The sequence below is a fragment of the Rhinolophus sinicus genome, linkage group LG17 (assembly GCF_036562045.2).
Source record: "Rhinolophus sinicus isolate RSC01 linkage group LG17, ASM3656204v1, whole genome shotgun sequence".
Taxonomy (NCBI): domain Eukaryota; kingdom Metazoa; phylum Chordata; class Mammalia; order Chiroptera; family Rhinolophidae; genus Rhinolophus; species Rhinolophus sinicus.
Window position 1 is genome coordinate 14121894 of NC_133766.1, and position 24565 is coordinate 14146458.

General features: G+C 36.0%; 1 protein-coding gene across 7 annotated transcripts in view; it reads left to right on the plus strand.

The window, feature by feature from the left end:
• The window catches only part of HMCN1 (hemicentin 1), a 667703-nt gene that overhangs the window by 511104 nt on the left and 132034 nt on the right, over window positions 1–24565 (plus strand). For all 7 annotated transcript variants that reach the window (XM_074322404.1, XM_074322402.1, XM_074322401.1 and 4 more), the window contains 8 exons: window positions 1048–1217; window positions 2358–2512; window positions 6006–6129; window positions 14897–14998; window positions 16007–16183; window positions 16842–16993; window positions 18148–18271; window positions 22949–23124. In XM_074322404.1, coding sequence (XP_074178505.1) covers window positions 1048–1217; window positions 2358–2512; window positions 6006–6129; window positions 14897–14998; window positions 16007–16183; window positions 16842–16993; window positions 18148–18271; window positions 22949–23124 — 1180 coding nt within the window. The remainder of the gene's footprint in view (window positions 1–1047; window positions 1218–2357; window positions 2513–6005; window positions 6130–14896; window positions 14999–16006; window positions 16184–16841; window positions 16994–18147; window positions 18272–22948; window positions 23125–24565) is intronic.

Consider the following 24565-nt stretch of genomic DNA (forward strand, 5'->3'; position numbering starts at 1 on the left):
TAACATTATTTAATCATTTGATATAAATAATATTTAGGGGCATTTGCCTCGTCTTGTAGCCCAACATTGGTAGAAGAATGAAGAACTCAACACTTAGTTACTAGGTTCCAACAATATGCAAACTTCTGTGTTATGCCCAGTTTCCTTTATTCTTTTCCTCATTTACTATTTATTTTATAAAATGAGTAAATAGGAAATTAGGCAAAAACACAACCGAGAATTTACATATGTATATAAAAATCTAATATATAAATAAATCTAGTTCCTCCAAGAGCTATAACACACACACACACACACACACACACTCACACACACACACAAGATGTGATAAAAAATACAGTGACTGTTTAAATAAATAAAAAAATATTACAGTAAAAGACACATTAATCCCCCTAAAAAATTTCCCCCTCACTTTAAATACACTTATCCCATCGTTCTTGCCACTTTCTGAAGCAGTTCTGGAAGTCCTCTTTTGTAAGTGTCTTTGGTTGCACTGTCGTGTCTGCCTCGATGTCCTGATTGATTCAAATCATTTACCTCTCATGGTCATTTTGACTTTGGGGAAGAGCCAGAAGTCACACGGTGCCAGATCTGGTGAATAAGGTGGATGAGGACTCACCGTCATGTTTTTATTTGACAGAAATTGCCATATCAGAAACAATGTGTGACATGGAGCGTTGTCATTATGGAGGATAAAACTGTTTGCCTATGTCTCAGGCCATTTTCTATGCACATCATTCAAATGTTCTAAATAAGCCCTTATAATATTCAGAGTTCACTGTAGTGTTCCTGGGTACAAACTCAGCTCACACAATTCCATCAAGGTCAGAATACGCAATTAACATCTCCTTGATGGCACTCAGCCTCAGCGTACACCATATTGTTTGATCACACTTCCATATACTATATTCAAGGAATTTAGTCAGTTATTTAAAATGTATATATATATATAGATAGATAGATAGATAGATAGATAGATAGATAGATAGATAGATAGATAGATAGATATATGTATATATATAGACTTCTTTTTCCTTGTTTCTGTAGGTGGCTGAAGGATGGCCAGCTAATTGATGAAAGGGATGGATTCAAGATTTTACTAAATGGACGCAAATTGGTTATTGCCCGGGCTCAAGTGTCAGATACAGGCCTTTATCGGTGTGTAGCAACAAACACTGCTGGAGACCACAAGAAGGAATTTGAAGTGACTGTTCATGGTATGCTAAAGAAGGGACAAGAGCATTACATTTCAAATTAATTTGTGCATTGTTTCGTTATCTAATTCAGATTGTAGCTCTAGATACATTTTGAGCTGTGGAAAGTAATGTAAAGAATGTGAATTTGAGTTAAATAATGGTAGATTTTAAGTCACTTTGCTAACAGAGACTTACCATGTGAGTGAATATAGACGTAACTTAAATGTTAAGAAGTCCATGCTGCATAGAAAGCCAGGGTCTGAGAAATGAGACCAAATAAGATAAAGGAGGCAGGCAGCAAATTCCGAATAAAGGGGTTAGGTCAGCATTGAAGGGTTTAGCCAAAATAAGAGGGAGTGTGAATAAAATCATTTCCAGAAATGGAGGCTGAGGATGTTGTACAGAATCCAGGGCACGTAAGTGCATTCATAAAACTGGCACAATAGTGTTAAAACCATTAATTTAATGATAGAAGCAACTTTCTGCCAGGGTATTGTGTGTCTCACTGGCCAGCAGAACTTGGGAAGGGAGGGACTGGAATGAGAGACTGGAGAGCCACTTGGAAGTGACAGCAGAGGTTTCTATGAACATCAACTTTGTTTTCCCCTCCGTCAGTGCAGACCGCATTGTTCCTGCTTTTCCAATCCCGTGATGGAATATAACTTTCCTGTTTCTCAGTCTCATTTCCAATTCCTGAGGGAGAGAGAATCTGGCAGGTCCAGCCTAAATCAAGTTACCGTCCTAGGTTCATTCAGCCTCGTTTGGGGCAGAGTCATACAGTATGAATATGATACTGGAAACTCACCCTGATTTAATGAGGTAGTTCTTGAGAAAGGGAGGGACATAATAGATTGGGAAAACACACCAAAAGGTGTAAGCCAAACATGCATGTAGATTGTAGTTGCTATAAATACATTTTATTTAGTCTTTGGAGAATTAGAGATCCACAGTTAAGCAATAAGTAATCGCTTAAAATATACGTTAAATGCTTGGGATGAAATTTTTTTTTTTTTTTTTTTTAAAGAGGGTTTTCCTCTTTTAAAGTTTTGGTTTCAGGTTTTCGCATATAGATTTTCAAGTGTTTAGCCCACTGATTATGGTTTTCATTCCCTCCCTCCCTCCCTCCCTCCCTCCCTTCCTCTTTTCTTCTTTCAAATCTAGTTCCTCCAACAATCAAATCTTCAGGCCTTTCTGAAAGAGCCGTAGTGAAACACAAACCTGTCACCTTGCAGTGCATAGCTAATGGCATTCCAAATCCATCCATTACGTGGTTAAAAGATGGCCAACCTGTGAACACTGCCCAAGGAAACCTCAAAGTAAGTATAAATGTCACTGAGTCCCAAATGAGAAAGCTACATAGATCCTCCTGGAGCTATCACATTCTTTCTTAACGGTAGATTTTTCCTGTTGGACAGATTTTGCAGAAAATTTATTAACATAAGATGTGTGTTCTTTAGAGTTTTTTAGAACTTAACTTAGTATTTTGACTTGGAGAGTGTAATTAATTAAAGAATCATAACCTTAACAATGATATCAATTTTAACATATTGGTTGGTATTTTTATTATTTTGATTTATGCTTAACTATGATGAACAGTGTTCATCAATATTAAGTCAGAGTATCCTCCATATGTTTACCATAGATTAAGATTAAAGTCATATCAACATAAACCTAACTGAAATAGTCTTGAAAAACATATTTTAAATAATTTATAAGCTTCAAGAGGGCAGAGACTCAATCTCTATGAATAAATTCATTCCTGTATCCTTCACAATGAATATAGTCCCTGGCATATAACTACTTCAGTACATATTTGTTAGATAGATAGATAGATAGATAGATAGATAGATAGATAGATAGATAGATAGATAGACTGATTGATTGATTGATTTCAAACCTGGATATCTGATGCATTTAAAAGTCCAAATTAATAGATATTACTGCTAGGATCAAGTTAATTGATGAATGTGTGTTGAACTTTGCTTGTAGTTAAGTTTTCAATAATGAGGGCTGTACTGAATTTTTTTCCCAGTACACATGGTAGATATCTGCTCATTTATTGTTCCTATTCCTATTCCAAATCCAATGGACTTAATCTTGTACTTTGGCTAGTGAAAAAATTCAGTATGTAGCCTTCAAACATAGTGCAAGTAAACAACTGTTTACCTGGAAGATGGGTATTTATAATCATACAAGAGTATAATTGCAAACTGTAATGAGTAATTCTAAGAGAAAATATGGAGAGGTGTAAGAACACATAACGGGGAAAGCCTTTAAGCGTGAGAGTAATTTATGGAGAAAGCCTTTGAGCAGAGATCTGAAGAATGTATAGGAGTAAGTAGGTGAATTAAAGGAAAGGAACTGAGTAGGGTATTTCAGAGAAGATGTGCATGGACAAACTTAAAGTAAAGGAGAAGCTGACACCTCTTGAGGACCTGAAAGCAGGCCAGTGGAGTGAGGATCAGATTGCAAGGACGAGAGTATTAGGGGAGACTACAGAGCAGGTAGGGGGCATTTAATACCAGTGATTTTATTTTTACTCCAAAGCAATGGGAGATCATCGAAGGGTTTTAAGAGGGAAGAGACATGATCAGGTTTGCATTTTAAGAGTTACCCAGGCGCCTTTTGGAGAATGAATTGAAAGATCAAAGATAGGTATGTGGAAATCAATTAGGGCTTATTTGTCTAGGAGAGAGAGAAGAGAGAGAAGAGAGAAATTTAGACTTTTCATGCTGACCGTGGAGATGAGGATACATGGATAGATTTGTGAGTTATTTATCGATTAAATCATTAGGACCCAGTGATAAATTGCTTGTGAAAGGTGAGAGAGAAAGTGAGAGAAGAAATCAAAGAAAACGCGAAGGAAACTCATAGGAACCTAACTCACACAAATGCACAGATTGTCATTCCATTCCGTGAGGTAGGAGACTCTGTAGGAGGGCAAGTGTGAAGGGAAAAAAACTGATTTGAGTTTTAGACTTTTGGGGGTTGAATTGACTTTGAAATAAACTAGTGAAGATGTCAGGTAGACCATTGACTATATGGTCCTGGAGCTCAAAGGAAAGCTCTAGCTGGAGATACTGACACATAGATGATATTTGAAACCATGGTCGCGGTTGAATTAATCCAAGTGGAGACTAAAGAGTAACAAGAAAGGAGAGAGAACTGACTGAGTTCAGAGTCTTAAGAAATTATGGCATTGAAAGGCCATGGGCAAAAGTCTAGAAGTGATTATAGATTATAAATGTATGAATGTGTTTGCTTAGCATGTTTAGTACAGTATGGCTGGAGAATAGTGGGAGTTTACATGGGAGTATATGAGAGAAGATCATTTGGGGTTGGACTGTGGTAAGCCTGGAAGGCTATGCTGAGTTAAGGTTTCATTCTGGGCAAAGTGGGGAGCCATGAATGAGCTTTGACGGAGGACTGGTAAAAGGATCAACTTTGCATTGTAGACAAATTATTCTGGCAATGGTATGCAAGATAGATCAACAGTTTGGGAGGTTGGAGACACTGGAATATAAATTAAGCTATTATAATCCCATAGTGGTTATGAGAATGGAAAATAGGGGATCTGAGAAACATGGAGTGGTAGAATTAATAGGAAAGTTATAGTGGGCTCTGAAACCCAGATGACTGGGAGAATATTGGATGCCATTAAACAAGATTGGAAACATGCAGTGAGAAGTCGGTTTAGAGATACAAGGAAACAATTAAAGCGTTGTTTTGGATATGTTAAATTTCATGTGCTAACCTGTCCGGCAGAGAGCTGGAGCCACAAGTACTAAGCTCAGGAGAGAAGTTGAGGCCAACGCTATAAATTTAGGAGTCTGTGCAGGATTCTTCACTGAAGCCAAGCGTTTGGCTGAAAACTATCAGAAAGTGAAGTTTCCTCTTTATGGGACAGGAGGAGGAAGCAGACTCTGTAAAGTAATCTAAGAAATTCAGAGAATGAGAACTGAGGGAAAATGCTATGTCTGCAACACCGAGAGAATAGAGCAATTCAAGGAATAGGTACCGTGTTTCCCCGAAAATAAGACCGGGTCTTATATTAATTTTTGCTCCAAAAGATGCATTAGGACGTATGCTCAGGGGATGTCATCCTGAAAAATCATGGTAGGGCTTATTTTCCAATTAGGTCTTATTTTGGCGAGAAATTCGGTAGGTAGTCAACAACGCCAAATGCTATAGATGATGAGAGAGTCTGCGATTACTACATGGGCTGCTGGATATTGTGATTGGAAGTTACTGGTAGCCTCCGAATAGTCAGTTGTAAAAAAATAATCGCTGAATTTCTAGTTCCAAAATGGTGGTAGCCAGTTGCAGTGGGTTTAAGAGGGAAGTAAGGCAACACAGGAAGAAATTTATCTGCATTTCCATGACTCATATTTTATAATTTTTTATTGTTTTTCTGGCCCCCATGACCATTTAATCAAAAAAGATTGTTGTTTTAAAGCTATTTATGAAGTGTTATATAAATGTGACCATGGTTTTTCAAATAGCTTACATTTTCAGCACATACCTCATAGTTCAGTGCTAAAGTCTTTCATTCAGTGGAGTTTTATGACTCTACCAGCAGGCTGGCCTTCGGTTATTTTCTCCAATGAGTAACAAAAGCTTTTCAATCAGTCCATTTTTCTACTGCATGATGGAGTGATCTGGCTCTTAATCTATCAAGACATAATTTAGATATTGGCATAAAAATATTATTAGATATTATACATTTAAATGAGTTCCTCTATCTTAGCAAATGTTTTTAAGTCCAAGTGTAAAGTACCAAATGCTGCCATGCTTTCTGCTCCCGATTAGATTCAGTCTTCGGGTCGAGTTCTACAAATTACCAAAGCCCTGATGGGAGATGCTGGCAGATACACATGTGTGGCTACCAACGCGGCTGGAGAAGCACAACAGCGTTTTCAGCTGCATGTACATGGTAATGTCATTCCCACATCTTAACTAAAGAATATCTCTAGGGTCCTTTTGTAAACATAGTGGGCTCATTTTTATTGAATTACGGTGGAAAATAATAAATGTTTTAGCGTATATGAAAAAAACCTAGATAGCTTTTTTGTGTGTTTTTTTTAACATTATTGCAATTATAATTGATCATATTAAGATCTTTAGTTTTCAAGTTGTCAAATAGGATGTGTTAAAGCTCATAAATAAATAAACACATTGCCTTGTGTTTTAAATTATTTGAATCTTGTTAACTGATTAACTTTCCACAGATAACTTTCGCTGAAAAGACAAAAATTGCAACGTTGCTCCTTAGCATTAGTTTTCATTTTCTTGCCTGCCTATAAGAGGAATTTCGTGAGTAGAAGCTATCCTTGACTTAAGATGTTCTCTCATGTGCTTTAATAAAATGTCTGGGGGCCATGGAACACCTCATGAATGTTACTGCTTCACAGTAAACTTGAAAGACTACCTGACCTTGAAAGTAAGACTTCAGACCTCTGGAGAGTCATCAGACAGGGCTAAGAAATGCAGGCTTGGACTTTCCTAATACAGCCAAGGATATTGGCAGAGAGCTATTCAAGATCTCCATGTATGCATTGTTCATTTTCTCTGATTCCCATGATTGCATGTTAAACCATTGTTTCTTCTTCCTTCCCTTCTTTTCTTTCTTCCTTTTTCTTTCTTTCTTCTTTCCTTCCTCCCTCCCTCCCTCCCTCTTGCCTCCCTCCCTCCCTCCCTGCTTCCCTCCTCCCTTCCTTCCTTCTTTCCTTCCTTCCTTCTTTCCTTCCTTCCTTCCTTCCTTCCTTCCTTCCTTCCTTCCTTCCTTCCTTCCTTCCTTTCTTTTTTCTTTCTTTCATATATTCACTCCACATTTACCGAGTAATTTAACCTAGGAGAGTTTAACCTTAGGCAGTCAGTAAATAGTTAACAAATGAAAGAGCGAATAGTAAGTAAATGAAAAAATTTAAATTGGACATTAAATTCTTTTAACCTGCTTCTTTACATATTCTTTTATTTAAATCAACCACTTAAAAGATTAAAATCATCAGTTCCCTTAAATGTTTCCAATAAACCAATTTATTCTTTCTCCAGTTCACTAAATATGAAGACTTAACTAACAGATGTCATACACACAAATCATGTTCCTTAAGAGGACCTTTATTGTTTTTACTGACTAACTAACTTAAAGACTAATATCTGATTGTCACCATCTTGGATTTGGCTCACCATGCTTAAGGGTTTGGGGACAGGCTGACCCTGCTCTCCCTTTAGTGCCATTGACTTGAACTTGTTCCTCTTAAGGCCTAATGTCTCTCCCTGCTCGTCTTTGGTAACTGTCTCCAGCACATACTCAGACTTCCATTTCCATCTAAGAGTGTGCTGGGAGGGGTGGGCTTGCTGTCCTTTCGCCGTTTTTCTGCCCTGAATCTCCATTTTTCCTTCTTGTACAGGCAGTTTATCCTTCCCTTCCGACAATTTCAATCCTTATCTGCTGTCCATTGTTGGCTACGAGGAAGCAGTTAAGTGGGTTAGCTGGTTATGTTACAATCATCTCACGCACTGGAGTCAGGCCGACTTTGATTTGTGTTCTGTGCTAATCATGATCTAGGTCACCTTGAGCAAATTATTTAGTTTCCCTGAACATCTGACTTGTACAATGCTTTAGTGGTGTTAGGTATAAAATACCTCCCACTTCTACTCTCTCAGGTGTTACCAAAAAGAAGGATGCTTTTGTTCTCTAGATTGGCTTAAAGTACTTAAATGAAGACTCTGTAATGAAGAACAAAATGTATGTCTCCAGAACTGGGAAGAACTACTCTTTATTGTTTGGGATACTCAAACTCCAATGTTTAGGAAAATCACACATATTGCATGTTAAAAATACAGTCTCCTGGGCCCAGTCGCAGATCTTCTGAAACAGCGTCTCTCATGCAAGTGGTCTGTGTGCTATTACTTGGAGAAACTTTGGCCCAGACTCTAACGACTGGCCTACAGACTTGCCAATGTCATCAAAAGTGACTGAAAAACAGAGTCCATGAAAGAAAGAAAGCCTCCCATCAAATACTGAGCAATAACAGAAGAGAAGAAGCAGAGTCAATATGTAGGAAAACAGAAGTCTATAAACCCAGCGTCTGATTATGGTAACAAAAAGTATGTTAGCAGGAGATGCACTTAGGGTACACACCTGTATGGAAAATTATCAGAGAGGTGAGGAGCAAGCTGGAAGACATCTGGGTTAATGTGAAAAGTAAGAGAAACAGAAGGTTAGACATTGTAAGGATTTATGAAAAATTACTGAATCAGGTAGAGAATATAAAACAATCTTCTTCATACGAATCACAATTAGAATAGAGGTAAGATACAATACTAGCTGAAAATGTTTCCTCTAGTACCATCTTGACTTGTCTGGATAACAGTTCATCAACCTGAATGTAGGTTAAATGATAATGTGAACTTTGAATTTAATACTTTTTATGATCAACCTGGAGGAAAGAGTTGGCTAAGTACATGTGACAGGAGTCTGGACAGAAAGCTGGCACATCCTCTTGCATCACTGCCACGTTTACTTGGAAACAAATGGCTCTGAATTTGAGTCGGTCCTCTTTCCTACTTGTTTTAATAGCTTCAGTGAGAATTGGAGATGGTAAAAAAAAAAAACTGTAGGAATTTGTAAGGAATTAGTTGGTCATAGATTTCAAAAAGATCTCAGAGGTTAAAATGACAAGTTAATCTAATGTGAAAAATTACATTAGAATAGAGTGGAAGAAGAGTGGCTTAAAGACACCACACATTGAAAGACTTGATGTATTAACGGCATCTTCAATTACTGTAAATACGGTAATTCAATTTCATCCTAAAGTTAATCAACTTTAGAAGTCAATAATAGAAGCTTATAGTAATCTGAAGAATAAGAGCGGACTTAGATCTGTTCTACTCTCACTCCCCGAATGCTTCCAAAGCCTTATATCTAGTTCTGGTGCCATATGTTAAAAGGGACGTTGAAAAATCTATAGGGAGGCAACTATCACTTAATGTAGTTCATTTATGAATTTATTTAACCCATCCTATAGTTGCCTTTTAATTAGGATTTGTTTCTATCCCAACCTTTATTGAGGGGTTCACACATTCAGCAAATGAGCATTTATGACAGTTTGTCATCCAAAAGTGTTCAGTCCTAAGAAACTCAACTTTCCAATTGTTTAATATTTCCCTTTCATATAAAAAAGATCATAATGCTTCCATTCTTCTCAAGCATGGCAAAAAAAAGTCTTTTCAAGAGGTGAAGTAAGGGTGCATGGTCTCCTGGACTGGAAGACCAAGTTATGATCATGAGAAATGGAATATTCTCATGCTCCCTTGGGGTTACCAGGGGGAGTTCTGTCTATTATAGAAAGCAGAAGCTCTCACTAGGTGGTCCTTTTTGATCATCAAAGTTTCATAATTCTGTAAGTTCTAATTCTCTAGACAAAAGTATGAAATTATATCTAAACCTCAGATATTTGCCAAGTGAGACAGATGTTTCCACAAACAAATGATTATTTGGGGTCTAATGGCTCAAGCATTCATTTCATCTGCACTTAATTATTTCCTAGGGAAAAAAAAAAAAAAAATCAACCATGGTGAGGCACCAGAAGTGCAATGTTCTGGATAAACGCGTGGACTTTGAATTTGGGTTCCTAAACTGCCAAGTGATAGCTGTAGAACAGTGAGTTTAGTGTTAACTGTTTGAAAGTTCAGTTTCCTCATCTGTAAGATGGAAAGGATAATGATAATACCATGCTCAGGAGGTTGTTGTGAGTGTTGGAAGGATGACATGAAAGATGACTCGTGAGAGCTTAGCCTGTTGTCCGGTTCCTAATCATTATCTGTAAATGGTAGTTTAACCAGTATTTTGGCCTAACTCGTATTTAGCTTCTGGCTCTTCTCACTGCACCAACATTTTAACAAATACATCTAAAGTCCTGCTGCCTTTGCTGTTAGCCAGGAACCATCTAGTGTCCGTATTAGTTGTCTGGTGAAAACATTAGTGAAGCACCCCTTAATTTAATTTTATTATTTTAGAGTATTTGCTTGGCTAACATCTGCTAACACCCACTTAAAAAAGGTTTTCTCTTTCGTTGCTGGGTTTTGCTTAATAGCTCATTTGTGGCCTAAAAGAGATTGCGAACATTGTAGGGAACTTTGTTTTTCTTTCTTTCTTAATGGATAACTTTAGTTCAGGACTCTCCTATACTATTTTCTCAGTATAGGTGAATTTATTACTCACTGTATCATCATTTTGGTGGTTAAGGAGGATTAACTCACCCACGTAATTTTTAGATGAGTTATGTATTAATTCAAATGGAACCAAGATTTGAAAACGTCAACTCATGCCTTTGAGTGATTAAAATAATAGGCAGAATCTAGCCTACGATGTGTCCTGAAGAAGGTGTTGTGGTTTTGGCATGCAGCTTTTGGAAGAAGGAAAATAGAGGCAAAAACCAACAAGTACAATGGAATTCAACCTCCTGCTTGGAGTATGCAGACATCTTCTCATTGTTAACATAACACTGTTACCTTACTAATGCTTCTGTCTAGAAAATTGTTCCCCTAAATTCAAAATTGCAACACTATCCCTTTAAGAAGAGAATAAGTGAATTTATATTTATATTTACTTTTTACCTACAAATGTCCCAGCACCATTTATTAAAAAGACTATTTTACCCCACTGAATGGGCTTAGCACTCTTGTTGAAAATCATTTGACTTTAGATGTAAGGGTTTATTTCTATAATCTCAATTCTATTCCACTGCCTAAATGTCTATCCTTACGCCTAATACCACACTGCCTTTTTCATCCTTTTCCATCCAAATAAAATTGTACATATTTAAACTGTGATGATTTGATATATATATATATATATATATATATATATATATATATATATATATATAGTGAAATGATTCCTACAATCAGATTAGTTAACACACCCTTTATCTCATAGTTACCTGTGTGTGTGTATGTGCGCACGTGTGTGTGGTGAGAACACTTAAGATCTACTCTCTTAGCAACACAGTATTATTAACTATAGTCACCCTGCTGTACATTAGATCCCCAGAGCTTATTCATCTTATAAATCAAGGCTTGTACCCTTTGACCAACATCTCCCCATTTCCTCCACTCCCTCAGCCGCTGGTAACCATCATTCTACTCTCTATTTCTGTGAGTTTAACTTTTCTCTATGTAAGTGAGATCATGCAGCATTTGTCATTCTCTGTTTGGCTTATTTCACTTAGCATAATGTTCTATAGGTTCACCCATGTTGTTTCAAGTGGCAGGATTTCCTTTCTCAGAGCTGAATAGTGTGTGTGTGTGTGTATGTGAGTGTGTGCGCGTGTAGCTTACATTTTCTTTATTCATTCAGCCCTTGATGTACATTCAGGTTGTTTATGTATCTTGGCTATTGGGAATCGTGCTTCAGTGAACATGGAGGTGCGGATGTCTTTTTGAGATACTGATTTCATTTCCTTCTGATATATTCCCAGAAGAGGGATTGCTGGATCATATGGTATTCCTATTCTTAACTTTTTGAGGAACCTCCATGCTGTTTTCCACAGTGGCTGTGCCAATTTACATTCCAGCAACAGTGCATGAGGGTTCCCTTTTCTCTACATTCTCGCCAATACTTGTTCTTTTGTACTTTTTCATAATAACCATCCTAACAGGTGTTAGGTGATATCTCATTGTGGTTTTGATGTGCATTTCCCTGATGATAAGTGATATTGAGTACCTTTTCATGTACCTGCTGGCCATTTGTATTTTTTTATGTCTTCTTTGGAAATATGTCTATTTAGATCCTTTGCCCATTATTTAATCAGATTTTTTTTCTTTCTTTCTTTTCTTTTTTGCTATTGAGTTGTATAAGTTTCTTACATATTTTGGATATTAACCCCTGATCAAATGTATAGTTTGCAATTATTTTCTCCCATTCAGTAGGTTGCCTTTTCATTTTGTTGATGGTTTCCTTTGCTGTGCAGAAGCCTTTTAGTTCGATGTAGCCCCACTTGTTTATCTTGCTTTTGTTGGTTATGTTGTTGGTATCATAGCCAAGAAATCATTGCTAAGACCCAGGTCAAGAGCTTGGTCCCTGTGCCTTCTAGGAGTTTTGTGGTTTCAGGTCTTACATTTAAGTCTTTAATTCATTTTGAGTTGATTTTTAAGTACCACACCAGGACATTTTTGATTACTAATCCGGAGTTCTGAAAAAGTTGATTTTGACAATAGTTCAGTGCTCTTAAAAAAAAAAAAAAGAAAAGAAAAAACAGAGGAGTGCGTTTTTGGAGGCCTTACTCTGCCATTCTTCCTGACATCTAATCTTTTCCCTTTCAGTTCTCTAGTACAGTAAAAAATAACCAATGCACTCCATAGCCTTTTTATTTCTTATTCCTACCATATTGTTTTATTGCAGCAGCTACATAGTCTGTCAAAGCCTTCAGTGATCGCTTCAGTCCAGAAGGCTTTAAGTGAATATTTAAGTAACTGATTCGAAGGACTGTGCCATGGAGTAATTATTTTTCCTTTCCAGTTAAAAAAGTCAGATAACCATATTTAAAGGTCTTTTGCCCTTAAATACCATATCATCAATCACAATCAGTGCAGAAAACAGAAACATTCTAGTTATTTTAAACAAAAAAATGTTAATACATTGAATTAGGTAGATACAAAGGAACAAAGGATGGATACAGGTGCGAAAGAGGTGTGGGTTCTATGTTTTGTCTTTAGGAATAACTTCCAGAAACATAGAGATCTCACCCACAAAGACATCTACTTCTGAGGACAGACTTTGTTTAAAACTTGCCAAAAACCAACTTTGAATTTTATTGCCTTTTTTGTTGTTTTGCTTGCTTGTTTTCTTTGGTGTTGACTTCTGCTTTTTTATTATTCCTTTATTCCTGACTTCTTTTGGTGTATTTAATTGGTCTTTTTCTAGAATGTAAATTGAATGCTTAGAACATTTTTTTTTCATTATTTCTTAGTTTTTAGTATATTAATTTTGGCGGTAAAATTTCCTTTAAATATTGTATTGCTTGGTGACATTCCATAGATTTTAATTTTAATCGATCTCGTTCTAATTTATCTTTCTAATCCTATACTTTTATATTGATTTTTCTCTTTAGTGAGGTTTTCCCCATGCAGAAAGCTTTATATTTTTATTATTGATTTCTAATCATTTTTATTATAGTTTTATTAAATTGTGGTATAAATGCTTTATTGACAATTTTGTGGCCTAATATATAGTCTATTTTGAAAATATTCTATTGACATTTGAAAAGAATATTTATTTTTTGTTAACTATAAATACACATGTACAAATACACACACAATCTGTATGGGTAATTTTATTTTTCAAATTATTTATAACTTTATGTTTGTTTCATACATAGTCAATTTCTGAGAAAGGGGTGCTAAAATATACTACTTTTATATTTTTCACGTTTTCTCTTCTTTTGAACAACTTTTGCTTTGTTATTCAATGCATAAAGCATTGTCATTGTAATGGACTCTTCATGAATTGTAACAGTTTAATCAACAGAAAGCATGTTGCTTTGTTGTGTTTAATGATTTTTGCTTTGTATTCCAGTTTGTCAGAAATTGATATTCACCCTTGTTGTCCTGGCAAACCTTTCTCTGACTCTTTATTGTGAACATTTTTATGGGTTCTTTTTTTTTTTTTTTTAGTTTGTGCTTTTTATCTATTTGGATTTTTTTAATTTAAAAAATTGTGTTAACTCTCAAATAGTGTCAATAACTGTCTGCCTATTGACCAAGAAAATGAAGTCACTCACATTTATGCTCTTGATTTATAATTTAATTTTATTTCTGCCATCTTATTTAGGTCTAATCATTTTTCTTATTCCCCTTTCTCCTCTGTTTTTGCTAACTTAATGGATCAATTGTTTGATTGTATATGAGGTGGGGATGAAGGGTTCAAATGCATTGAATGAGTTAAATTTAGCAAATCTTTAAAATATATTTTTAATAAACTTTATGTATTAACTTATATCGACGGCATCTTTTCCAAATAAGACAAGACCTCTAGTCGATTTGTCATTTTTTGATCCCAGCATCCCTTCTATGCTCCTTGAGACAGTGTTGAAAACATGGGCATTGTTCCAAGTTGTTATTCCTTTCCCACTATGCCTCTTAGACTTACTGAATTCCCACAGTAAACAACAGACCAGTATTAGCTAGGATTATTTAAAGTGGAAAATGCAGTTTTCTGTTTTATTAACAATGTAATTGTAATTTTTATATCGAAAGAAAATAACTTAGAAACAAACAAAAAATGGTTCTAATTTCTCTGCAATGGTTTAAAATACTCAGATATTTTGAGAAATATCGATTCTTTTCCTTCACTAGAAGAGGTCAAATGTGACTGATTACTTCTTAGTGAAGGCACTTTACCATGAGACCAATCAAATTTATTGGAATAAAAAATAAATACCCTTCTACCTTTTTTCTACTCTGCTAATCTACAATTCTGAATATTCCTTTCTGGGCACAGAGAAATGGATGATCCAGAAAAACTATTAAAGTCTTGTTCTCAACCAGGTCTTCAATTCTATTCACTACTATACTTTAGTTTTATTCCAAATATATCAGTGTATATATATGAAAGAGATGACAATTCATACTTAGAAAACATCCAATTTAAATATGATACTTACATGAATTAATTATCGTTTTGGGGCTTCTTGCAGAACCACCCAGCCTGGAGGATGCAGGAAAGATGCTCAATGAAACTGTGGTGGTGAACAGCCCTATACAGCTGGAGTGCAAGGCAGTTGGAAATCCCTTGCCTGGTATGTTTACTTGTGGACTCTGAACTTATTAACATTTTAAGATTTCTGGGAATAGCTAAATCTGTTTGTGAGCATGATATATTACTAATAAAGGAAAGATGATAAAATACATTTCAAGAGTCAAAGGATATCATTCGGTAGGTAGATGATACTTTTGAATTTTCATTGCTTTTAGCTGTGTGAAATAATTTACCCATTTAAACAATGCAGAAATATGTGACTAATTGTCTTATTTTCCTTACTATGGCCACAAAACACACAATGGTATTTTATATACATTTATGTTAAAAAAATATTTTTTTCTCTAGTCCAGATTGATTATCTTTATAAATCAGTCATTTGATGTGACTATTATTTTGTTTATTCTCACCACTGGTAAGTTATATGAATCAATAATAATATAACTATTTTGAGGCTTATAGTATTTGGTTTTGAGTTGATATGTAGACAAAAAAATTTTTAATATATATATTTTTTATTTTTCAATTACAGTTGACATACAATATTAGTTTCAGTGTACAACATAGTGACTAGACATTTATATAACTTACAAAGTGATCACCCCAATAAATCTAGTACCCATGTGGCACCATACAGAGTTACTACGATATTATTGACTATATTCCCTATGCTGTACTTTATATCCCCGTGACTGTTTTTATTTTTATTTTTTTATAGATGAGAGGAATGTGTACAACAAAAAGAAATAGAATCAGTTTAAAGTTTGCTACCAAATGATATTCATACATTAGAGATAATATAGAGAATATCCTTTCTTATAAATTAATTTCAGGGCTCTTTTATTGGTATGGCTATTCTTGTTTTTCTTAGGGTTACCTCCCCTTAAAAATCAACCCTAAGAAGATATTTAAACAGGTTAAACTGAAATGATAAATATAAGAATAAAGCAATTGTTACTGTTTTATTTAAGCTCCAATGTAGTGTATATATTGAGCTTCTAAAAGAAAAATCTTAAATAGAAGGGCTTCTCTCCTCTTCCCCTTGCAGCTATTACATGGTACAAAGATAATCGTCCACTCTCAGGTTCTACCGGTGTGACTTTCTTAAACAGAGGACAGATCCTTGATATTGAAAGTGCCCAGATCACAGATGCGGGCATATATAAATGTGTGGCCATCAACTCAGCTGGAGCAACAGAGTTATTTTATAATCTACAGGTCCATGGTTAGTACTGCTTCTCCTAGATTCATCCTGGGATAAAGAAACATTCAAAATGATTTTATTGTCCTTCTATAAAATGCTAATATAAATATTTAACAGTGTTTTAGCATCATCTATATTCAAGAGTGCAGTGTTCTAAAACTGATAAATGTTTTTATTTTCTGTTTCCTATTAAAATGCTCTATTTTCACATGCTGTTGAACTTAAGTTTGCTTTAGATGAATTGTTGAAATAGTTCATCAACGATCTTATCAGCTAATGACAATAGCTCTATTTGTGAATAGATCATAATTTGTGAATAGGATCATAATTTTAAACAAATATTTCCAAGTTGTTATCACAAATAACGCTTTTAAGATGACTTGGTAGTTAACATACTAAAGTGGATACAGTGGAGGGACATACATACACACAAGAGCCCAGAAATCAAGAAATAGAAATCCACTGTGACATCAAAAACTGGATTTCCTAAAAAAGGGGCAAAGCCTATGTTTTTCATCTGTAAGATGGAGAAACTGATAATTGCCCTACTTACCTCAAAGGATAGATGTGATTAGAATCCCAAATAAGAGATGTGAAAGAATTTAAGGAGGGACGTGAAATCTTCTGTGTGTTTACATATCTTACTTTTATTTATGTATCTATTTTTATTCCTTTTCAGTGCCCCCATCGATTTTTGGCAGCAATAATATGGTGGCCGTGGTGGTTAATAACCTGGTGAGGTTAGAATGTGAAGCCAGAGGTATCCCTGCCCCAAGTCTGACCTGGTTGAAAGATGGGAGCCCCGTCTCTGGTTTCGCTAATGGGATACAGGTACTTTCCATCATTCCTTCAGTGAAATCTACTACCTGATTATTCAGTACGGGAAGTACAAACAGGTAAAGCTGTTGAAGAGATTTGGAGAATAAGGATTCACAAATGTTATCCAAAACCGTACACATATACATCCATAAATACCCGTAAATACTATGGACACACAATTGGGATTTCTAAACAATTCGTTAAAAGCTCAGTATATTTAAGAGTTCCTGTATATCTTATACAGTGCTGTAGCACAAATGATCAAATTTGTGTTAAATACTTTCTACCTTTCCATCCCCATTCCCTGCCACCGCCACAACAGACACCTTCACAAAGAAATGTTCATCAACAACAAAAAACAGGAATTTCTTGGTAGAGTTTACATTTAAATATATGGAAATAGTAATGAGTCAGAAAACCATATAGAATGTATTTACTTCTGCAGAATCATTAAATAACACAGTAAGAAATCATAAAGGCAACATTATGAGAAAAGAAATTGGAGTCTAAAAATTTTAAGTGGTTTATACTGACTCAAAATTAAAAGTACAGAAACACACATATCTCATTTAAAGTGTACTTTAATTTTATTTTGCCTAGCAGACAACGTAGTTCTCCCACCATTCATTCTACTTCTTGATTTTTTTCTTGAAAATCCAATGTTTGCAGAATTTGGGATCATAAACTATCTGGAGTTAATGTCAATATTTTAGAGGTATAACTAGATCGATGGGATAAAAGGGCAGTGAAAGTGACTAATTAATTTAGTTGACTGCTACTTTGCTGTTAATTTGGACGTCTTTCTGGTTCTCCCACAGAAAAATTAAGTGGATTAGCTCCTCTTGTTCCTGCCTCTTCTCATCTTTCTCTCATGGTGGCTTTCTCTCTCTCTATAGTCAATATGGATGAAATTGGACCTTCACTTGATCCCGTATATCAAAACTTGTTTTCAGCAGTTATTACCAAGTTTATTTGGTTCTGGCCACTCAGTCTTCTCCCACAGATATGAGAGGGGATTAAATGATGCTTGCCCACTTTAAAATATCCCAAGTGGAAATCACAGGCAAATGTCAATTGATCAACCTCAGAAAATAAGAGGAAAAATCTGTTTACACCTGCTATTCTTAAGGGATATGTTGGTTATGTAGCTTTCTTATCATTGATAGGTTCTGTCTGGGGGTCGCATTCTAGCTTTGACCAGCGCCCAAATCAGTGACACAGGGAGATACACCTGCGTGGCAGTGAATGCTGCTGGGGAGAAGCAAAGGGACATTGACCTCAGAGTATATGGTGAGACATTTTAATAATTATTTCTTCTCTGATATAGCTGTGTTTAAGTCCTAAGATCACTGAGGAAAGTTAAGGGAAGTTTTTGACAGTGAAAAACTAGGAACCGTAGAAATGGTATTACAAGGTTAGTTCAAATCAGATTCTCCCCTTCTGACTTACATTTAACTTTAACTAATTTTCCTCTTTTAAAGTTCTGAGACATTAAAATGCATACATGCAACGTGTAGGGTGTTGGTTTTATGGGGTACCCTGAGGACCATGACTGTGGAGAATGGCTTTGTAAGTTGGAGCACACAATCGTGCCCCTAAAGCAAGCATACGTTCAAGTAGCTTTCTTGGTCTACAAGTATTCTACTCGATGCCTTGATTTTATTACTTTTTAACTATATTTACAATTAGCATATTTTGTAGTTAGTACTGTCTATGAATTAAAGGCTATTTGAGAAGCAGAAGTTAAACTAAGCATAAATGAACAAACAAACCCGAAACAGACTCATAAATAGGTACAGAGAACAAACTGATCGTTGCCAGATGGGAGAGGTGTTGGGGGGATGGGTGATAAAGGGGAAGGGATTTAGAAGTACAAATTGGTAGTTATAAAAATAGTCACAAGGATGTAATATAGGAATATGGTCAATAATCTGATAATAACTATGTATAGTGCCAAGTGGGTACTGGACTCATTGGGGGGATCATTTTGTAAATGATGTGGCTTTCTGACCACGGTGCTGTACACCTGAAACTAATATAAAATAATGTTGCATGTCAACTGTAATTGAAAAAAAAAAAGTTAAACTAAGCATAACTTAGACAAAATTCAAGTTTTTTTCCCCCCTATCTCTCATGCAGCTGTGAGGTACAAAGAGGTATGTATGTCTTTTGTACTGGGGTCTCTGCTGAGGCCATCACAGCAAAGCACCGCCCCCCCCCCCAGAACCAAGTTGTGGCCTCATTGGCCTCCATCCGTAGATTACACTTGTCATTCCACATTTTAGTACCTTTGCATTTAGAACTCTTTCTGGCTTTTTACAGCGTCTTATTTCCACTATATTTCTTGGTTTTGGGTTCTTCTGTGGCCCCTCAAAGAATTTCGGTTTAATGCAGGCCTTCGCTTCCAAGTCCCACCTCACTTCCAAATAACTCACTCCTATTCAAATACATAAATATTTTTAACCTCCAGATCATGTGGGCTGACTTCTCTATTTAAGTTTGCCAAAAACACATGTAATTATCACAAATAACATAAAATAAGTCATCATTTTTTCATAAAAAGGCCCCTTGTTGCAACATGGATACCATACATGTCTCATTAAGCTGAAAAATCCCCCTTGGCTTCAGTAGATTACCGAAGGGCTTTCTATGCATCTCTATTTTCTGTTTCTTCTTTAGTTCACATGGGTCTATATCCAACCTCCCGCTTTGCTGGTGCCCCCGTCTGACATAACAGTTGGGTCTAAAATGCCCAACGGCAGGAACTCTAACTCCTTTCCTTCATGGGCCCCTTTTTTGCTTTATGAAGAATGTGCCAATCTAAAATTCCCCTGGAGAATGATTCATCAATCAGTCAAAGTATGTGACACAGTAGATCGTTCAGTTATTAGCAAGCAGGCAGAGTGGCAGCACTGGTATTTACTTTTAGTCAACAGTGAAAATTGGGATTGGCTCCTTCCATTCCTATATTGGTTAGTGTCAAAAATAGACCTGGAAGATGAGAGAGAGTTGATATTTTCCAGGAGTTCTAAAGATGTGCGTCACTGTTCTTTACCATTTGCTATGATACTCCCATTACCACCCTTTCCATCTGAAAACCAGCATCTTTGCTCTGTTATAAAAGTCAAACGGCTAGCTAATATGGACATATGTTTGAGAATGTGTCCATTTGTTTAGCATTTGAAATATATATGCATAACAAGCTACTAAAGAAGTGGAAAACTAAACCAGGTTTTTAATCTGAAATTAGTTTACAATCTGTGTTCCAGTATGAGTATTATTTCCATCCATTATATTCCTATATTTGTAGTAGTAACCGTGGCAAACTTGTGTCTAATTGGAGCCTAAGAGTGTGCAGCCCCAGAGGTCAGTCCCCTTCAGGTTTATGGTGTAGAGAGTAGTGGTGGAAGGAAGAGTAGACACTGAGTACAACAGCTTTCTCTACAATATACAAGTGTAATTCAGTAAAATGTTTCCTCCCTGGCATAAATTCAGAGTATGTTTCACCATATTCTGAGATACCCCCTTCAAGAGGATTGAGTTTTTAAATGATTTGGATTCCTGTAGAACCTTTTCTTTAACATAAGCTCAGAGAACTTTCGTAGATACCCACACATTCCTCGGGGTCTCAAGTGTAACCCTATGCCAGTTCTAATTTCAGTAATTAAATTTAAAAAGTATAATGTGTAGGATGAAAAACAGACACAACCCACCCCTTCCTAAGCAACATAACCACAATGCAAAATAGGGATACCATCTAAGGAAGCTGAGGGTCTAAAGGGTAGAATCTTGTTCTCTTCTCAGACTAAACAAAAATTTGGAAATGAAAGACAGGACAGAAAAAAATGGATGTGTTTCAGTGATATATATATATATATATATATATATATATATATCCTTAGCCGTAATTAGATTTGCTTGAATTTATGTTCTTTAAGAAACAAATACTCTATTGTTTTGGGGTGGGGTTTTTTTTACATTTTTTCTCTCAATTTTAAAAATCTTGTATCCTTTTAAACTTGATTTAACTCACTTAGCTGTAAAGAAAAGTAACTGAAAGAAAATACTCAGAAATAAATTAGCATTCTGCGTTGAATTATTTCTGACTTTCACTTCTATAAGGATCCATAAAGAATCCATGCTCTTTTGTAAATTCTACAAATAATCTAAGATACACATATTTTTCTACAGTTACGGTACTTTTTATCCATTGAGACCAGACTACCTGAAGTTACTTCCAAGCTGCGAAATTGGCTCTTCTTTTTAGGGCTTTCTATTCTAAGACTGCTGAATGTATCTGGTTTTTTTTTTTAATATCTTAGAAAATGGCACTAATTGTGCTGATTTTGCTAATATTATAGCAGTTTTCATCTGAAACTTGACTAGCTGTGTATCTTGTATCTAATGTGTCACATATTGAAAACAATCCCACTGTTTTCTGTTCCCCATAGATTACTTTAAGTTTATCGAGAGCCAGATGTCTGTGTGTGTTATTAAATTTATCAGAAAGGGCATCGTGACTCTCTGCACAAATGCTCCATGGGTCTGTTCCAGTCATTTCTTCTTTTAGCATCAATTCCTTTGGGTGTCACATCCAGAAACAGCACAAGAAAGTGCCCTTAGTTCATTTCATATGTCTGTCCCTCTGTAGAAGACATGGTAGCAGAGAAACCTCCGGGTTATAGAAACACAGAGTTACTTGTTCAAGTCCGTTGCATTCATTGTCGTATTGCCACATGCCAGCACTATGAAGCCTGAAACAATGGCTAATGGAATATAACATTTCCTCACCACAACAATCTTATTTCTACCAAAGCATTTGGAAAGTCTTTTGGGAGTCATTTCAGTGCAACTTAACCTTTCCTGTAAGACAAAACAAAACAAAAACTATAAATATGGTAAATTGCCTACAATCCTAAATAGTTATGGGATTTAGTGAGAAATGGCCAAGGACATTCCCTCCTATGCTTTTTTGGAGTGGCCTTTGTGTAACAGGCTTGATTTCATCATTAGTTTGTGTATTTGAATTATTATAAATACAGGCTTGAAAGAATCCTTGCGAGGTTATGGAGCCCACCCTCTCATTCTTGGCAGGGTTGTACCTAAACCATCTGAGGCAAATGATTGTTTACTCTATTTTCCAATACACCCAAAGGAAGGAGATTCCTTAAACTTCTCTCAGAACACATTTCAGCATCTGACAAACCGTATAGCCAGGGAATTCAAATTTTAATCTCATTAACATTTCAACTCATTTCCTCTTTTTATGTAATTGTGAGTGTGTTGTACAGCTGGTCACTGATTTAGTTTGTTCTTTATTGTGCCTTTTATCCCACATGGTTTTTATTCTGTAGAAAGTTGACAAAGTATGGTGGAAAACCAAAAAGAGCTCTTAACTGCAAGTCAGAAGACGCCTAGCTTTGCCACCAATTAGTCAAGTTATTTCAAATAAGCTATTATCTGTCACCCATTTTATGTTTTGCACACCGTGACTGGATGGGACTGGATGATCTCTTTCACCTCTTTTATTTTTATTTTGCTTCTGTGACAATGAAATTTATTTTCTTTTGCAAAAAATATAAATAAATATCAAAAGTGTTTTTGCTTTCATTCATTGTTATTTCCAAAATATTTCATGAATGATTTATTACTTTGAAAATCTTAAACAGTAACATCTAGTTCAACAAGTTTTTTAAATGGGCACTTAGTGAGAACTTCCAGTTCTAAAACCTTTTAAAGAGAAAAGTTAGTGAAAACTCTTTTTGTTCAACAGGAAAGCATTAATCAGTGATTTATTATTAACACTTGATTCTGAGCCAAATGATTCAAAGAGGGTATGTTTGAATGAGTGCGATCCTACATCTTAAAAGAACTGATAGAGTGGTTCTCTATATGTCCTGATGATTAATAAAGATAAGCAGTGTTCTAGCCTGTTTTATCCTGAGGGGAAACCCATCTTTCACTTAGTTCCACCAAATATTATGGGAGAAGAACAGAACGTCTCTGTCCTTATTAGCCAAGCTGTGGAGTTGCTATGTCAAAGTGATGCTATCCCATCACCTACTCTGACTTGGTTCAAAGATGGCCGCCCCTTGCTGAAGAAACCAGGCCTCAGTATCTCTGAAAATGGAAGTGTGTTAAAGGTAAGGCTATAGATTCATTGACTTCTTCTTATATTACTCCTAAGCTCATGGCTTTGGTATTATTCCCATGAAATTTGCCTGTTCTTTACAAGTGTTATACTAATTTCATATTAGAAAATTCTAGGAACCCTTTCATATATGAGGCCTGTAATATTTTTAAATTTTATGGTTAGTAAGATTTAAATATTAAATTTTCTATCCATATTTATAGCCAGAAACAATCTAAAAAGGCTTCTGGGAAGATACAGGAATATTGTAAAGAGTGCCTCATCTTCAGTTATTCAGCTAATCAGCCAGTACCTAACCATTCTAGGTGCTCTGGATAGGGATGCAAAAAAGTATAAGATGCATTTCCTGCCCTCAGTGTTTTCTAATTTTACATAAACATATAAAAAACTGACAGTTCAGTTGAAAATGTAGTAAGTGCTGTAAGTCTGAGTTAATTACCAATACCAATGCAATACATTACCAATACCAAAACAGACAATACATCTTGGGGGTATAGCAAACGGTGAGGCTGTGATTGCCTAGAATAGTCTTGGAAGGCTACTTGGTTTTTTGTAGGTAGATGGGACAGAAAGCATGATGAAGGAAAGCAACTGAGCTAATGTGGCTAAAACAAAATTTAACAGAGTGAATATTTGGAAATAATGTTGACAAGGTGGATTTGAGTAAAGTAACAGCTAACATTTAAAGCCAGGCTAAAGAATTAGGATTCAGGAATGTTTATAAAATCTTCATGATAAGCCTACTGTGAAATTGAAAGACTAGCTAAGTAATCTGCCCACAGTTACTAAATGGCAGAAATGGGATGCAAATACAGAAGTATAGCTTCAGAATCTGCTACACCTCACAGCCTCTTGGTAAAGGCAATTTATTGCTAGCAAGCAAAGAGGCAGTAAGAGAAATAGGTGATGGATATTAGCACACAGGAAGCAGAGAAGCTTATACAAGGAGGACAGAAGCATCGGAGAGATTGGGAGGGAATGTGTGAATGTATATGTTAGAGGCAAGAAGGTAGAGACTTTGGGAATTATGATCCCATAATAGGGAGCTGGTGAGAAAGGAAAGGCCAGAATCTCTGATGGAGCAAAGTAGGATGAGTCAATCAAGCTATATAGGGGGAAAAACAAAGAGCACTGTCCCTGCTCTGAGGCGGAGCCTAGAGTTCTAGAAGGTGAGGGGTAGAATTCTCAAATATCAGCTCTGCCTGAATGATATCGGGAGAGGGAGACAGCCCTGGTTGGGGGAGCTATGAGTGGTTAGAACCATCTTAGCAAACTTCACTGAGTATAGCAGGTTCATTTGTTCAGAGCACAGATCCTGGTGTTGTTGGGAAGCCGGGAGAGAGATGCTGAAGAAATCCTGGGATCCATTGAATCCCTACCACAGAGGCCAGCCAGGCACCCTGGAGTATGCAGGTCCCACTGGGGGCCAAAGG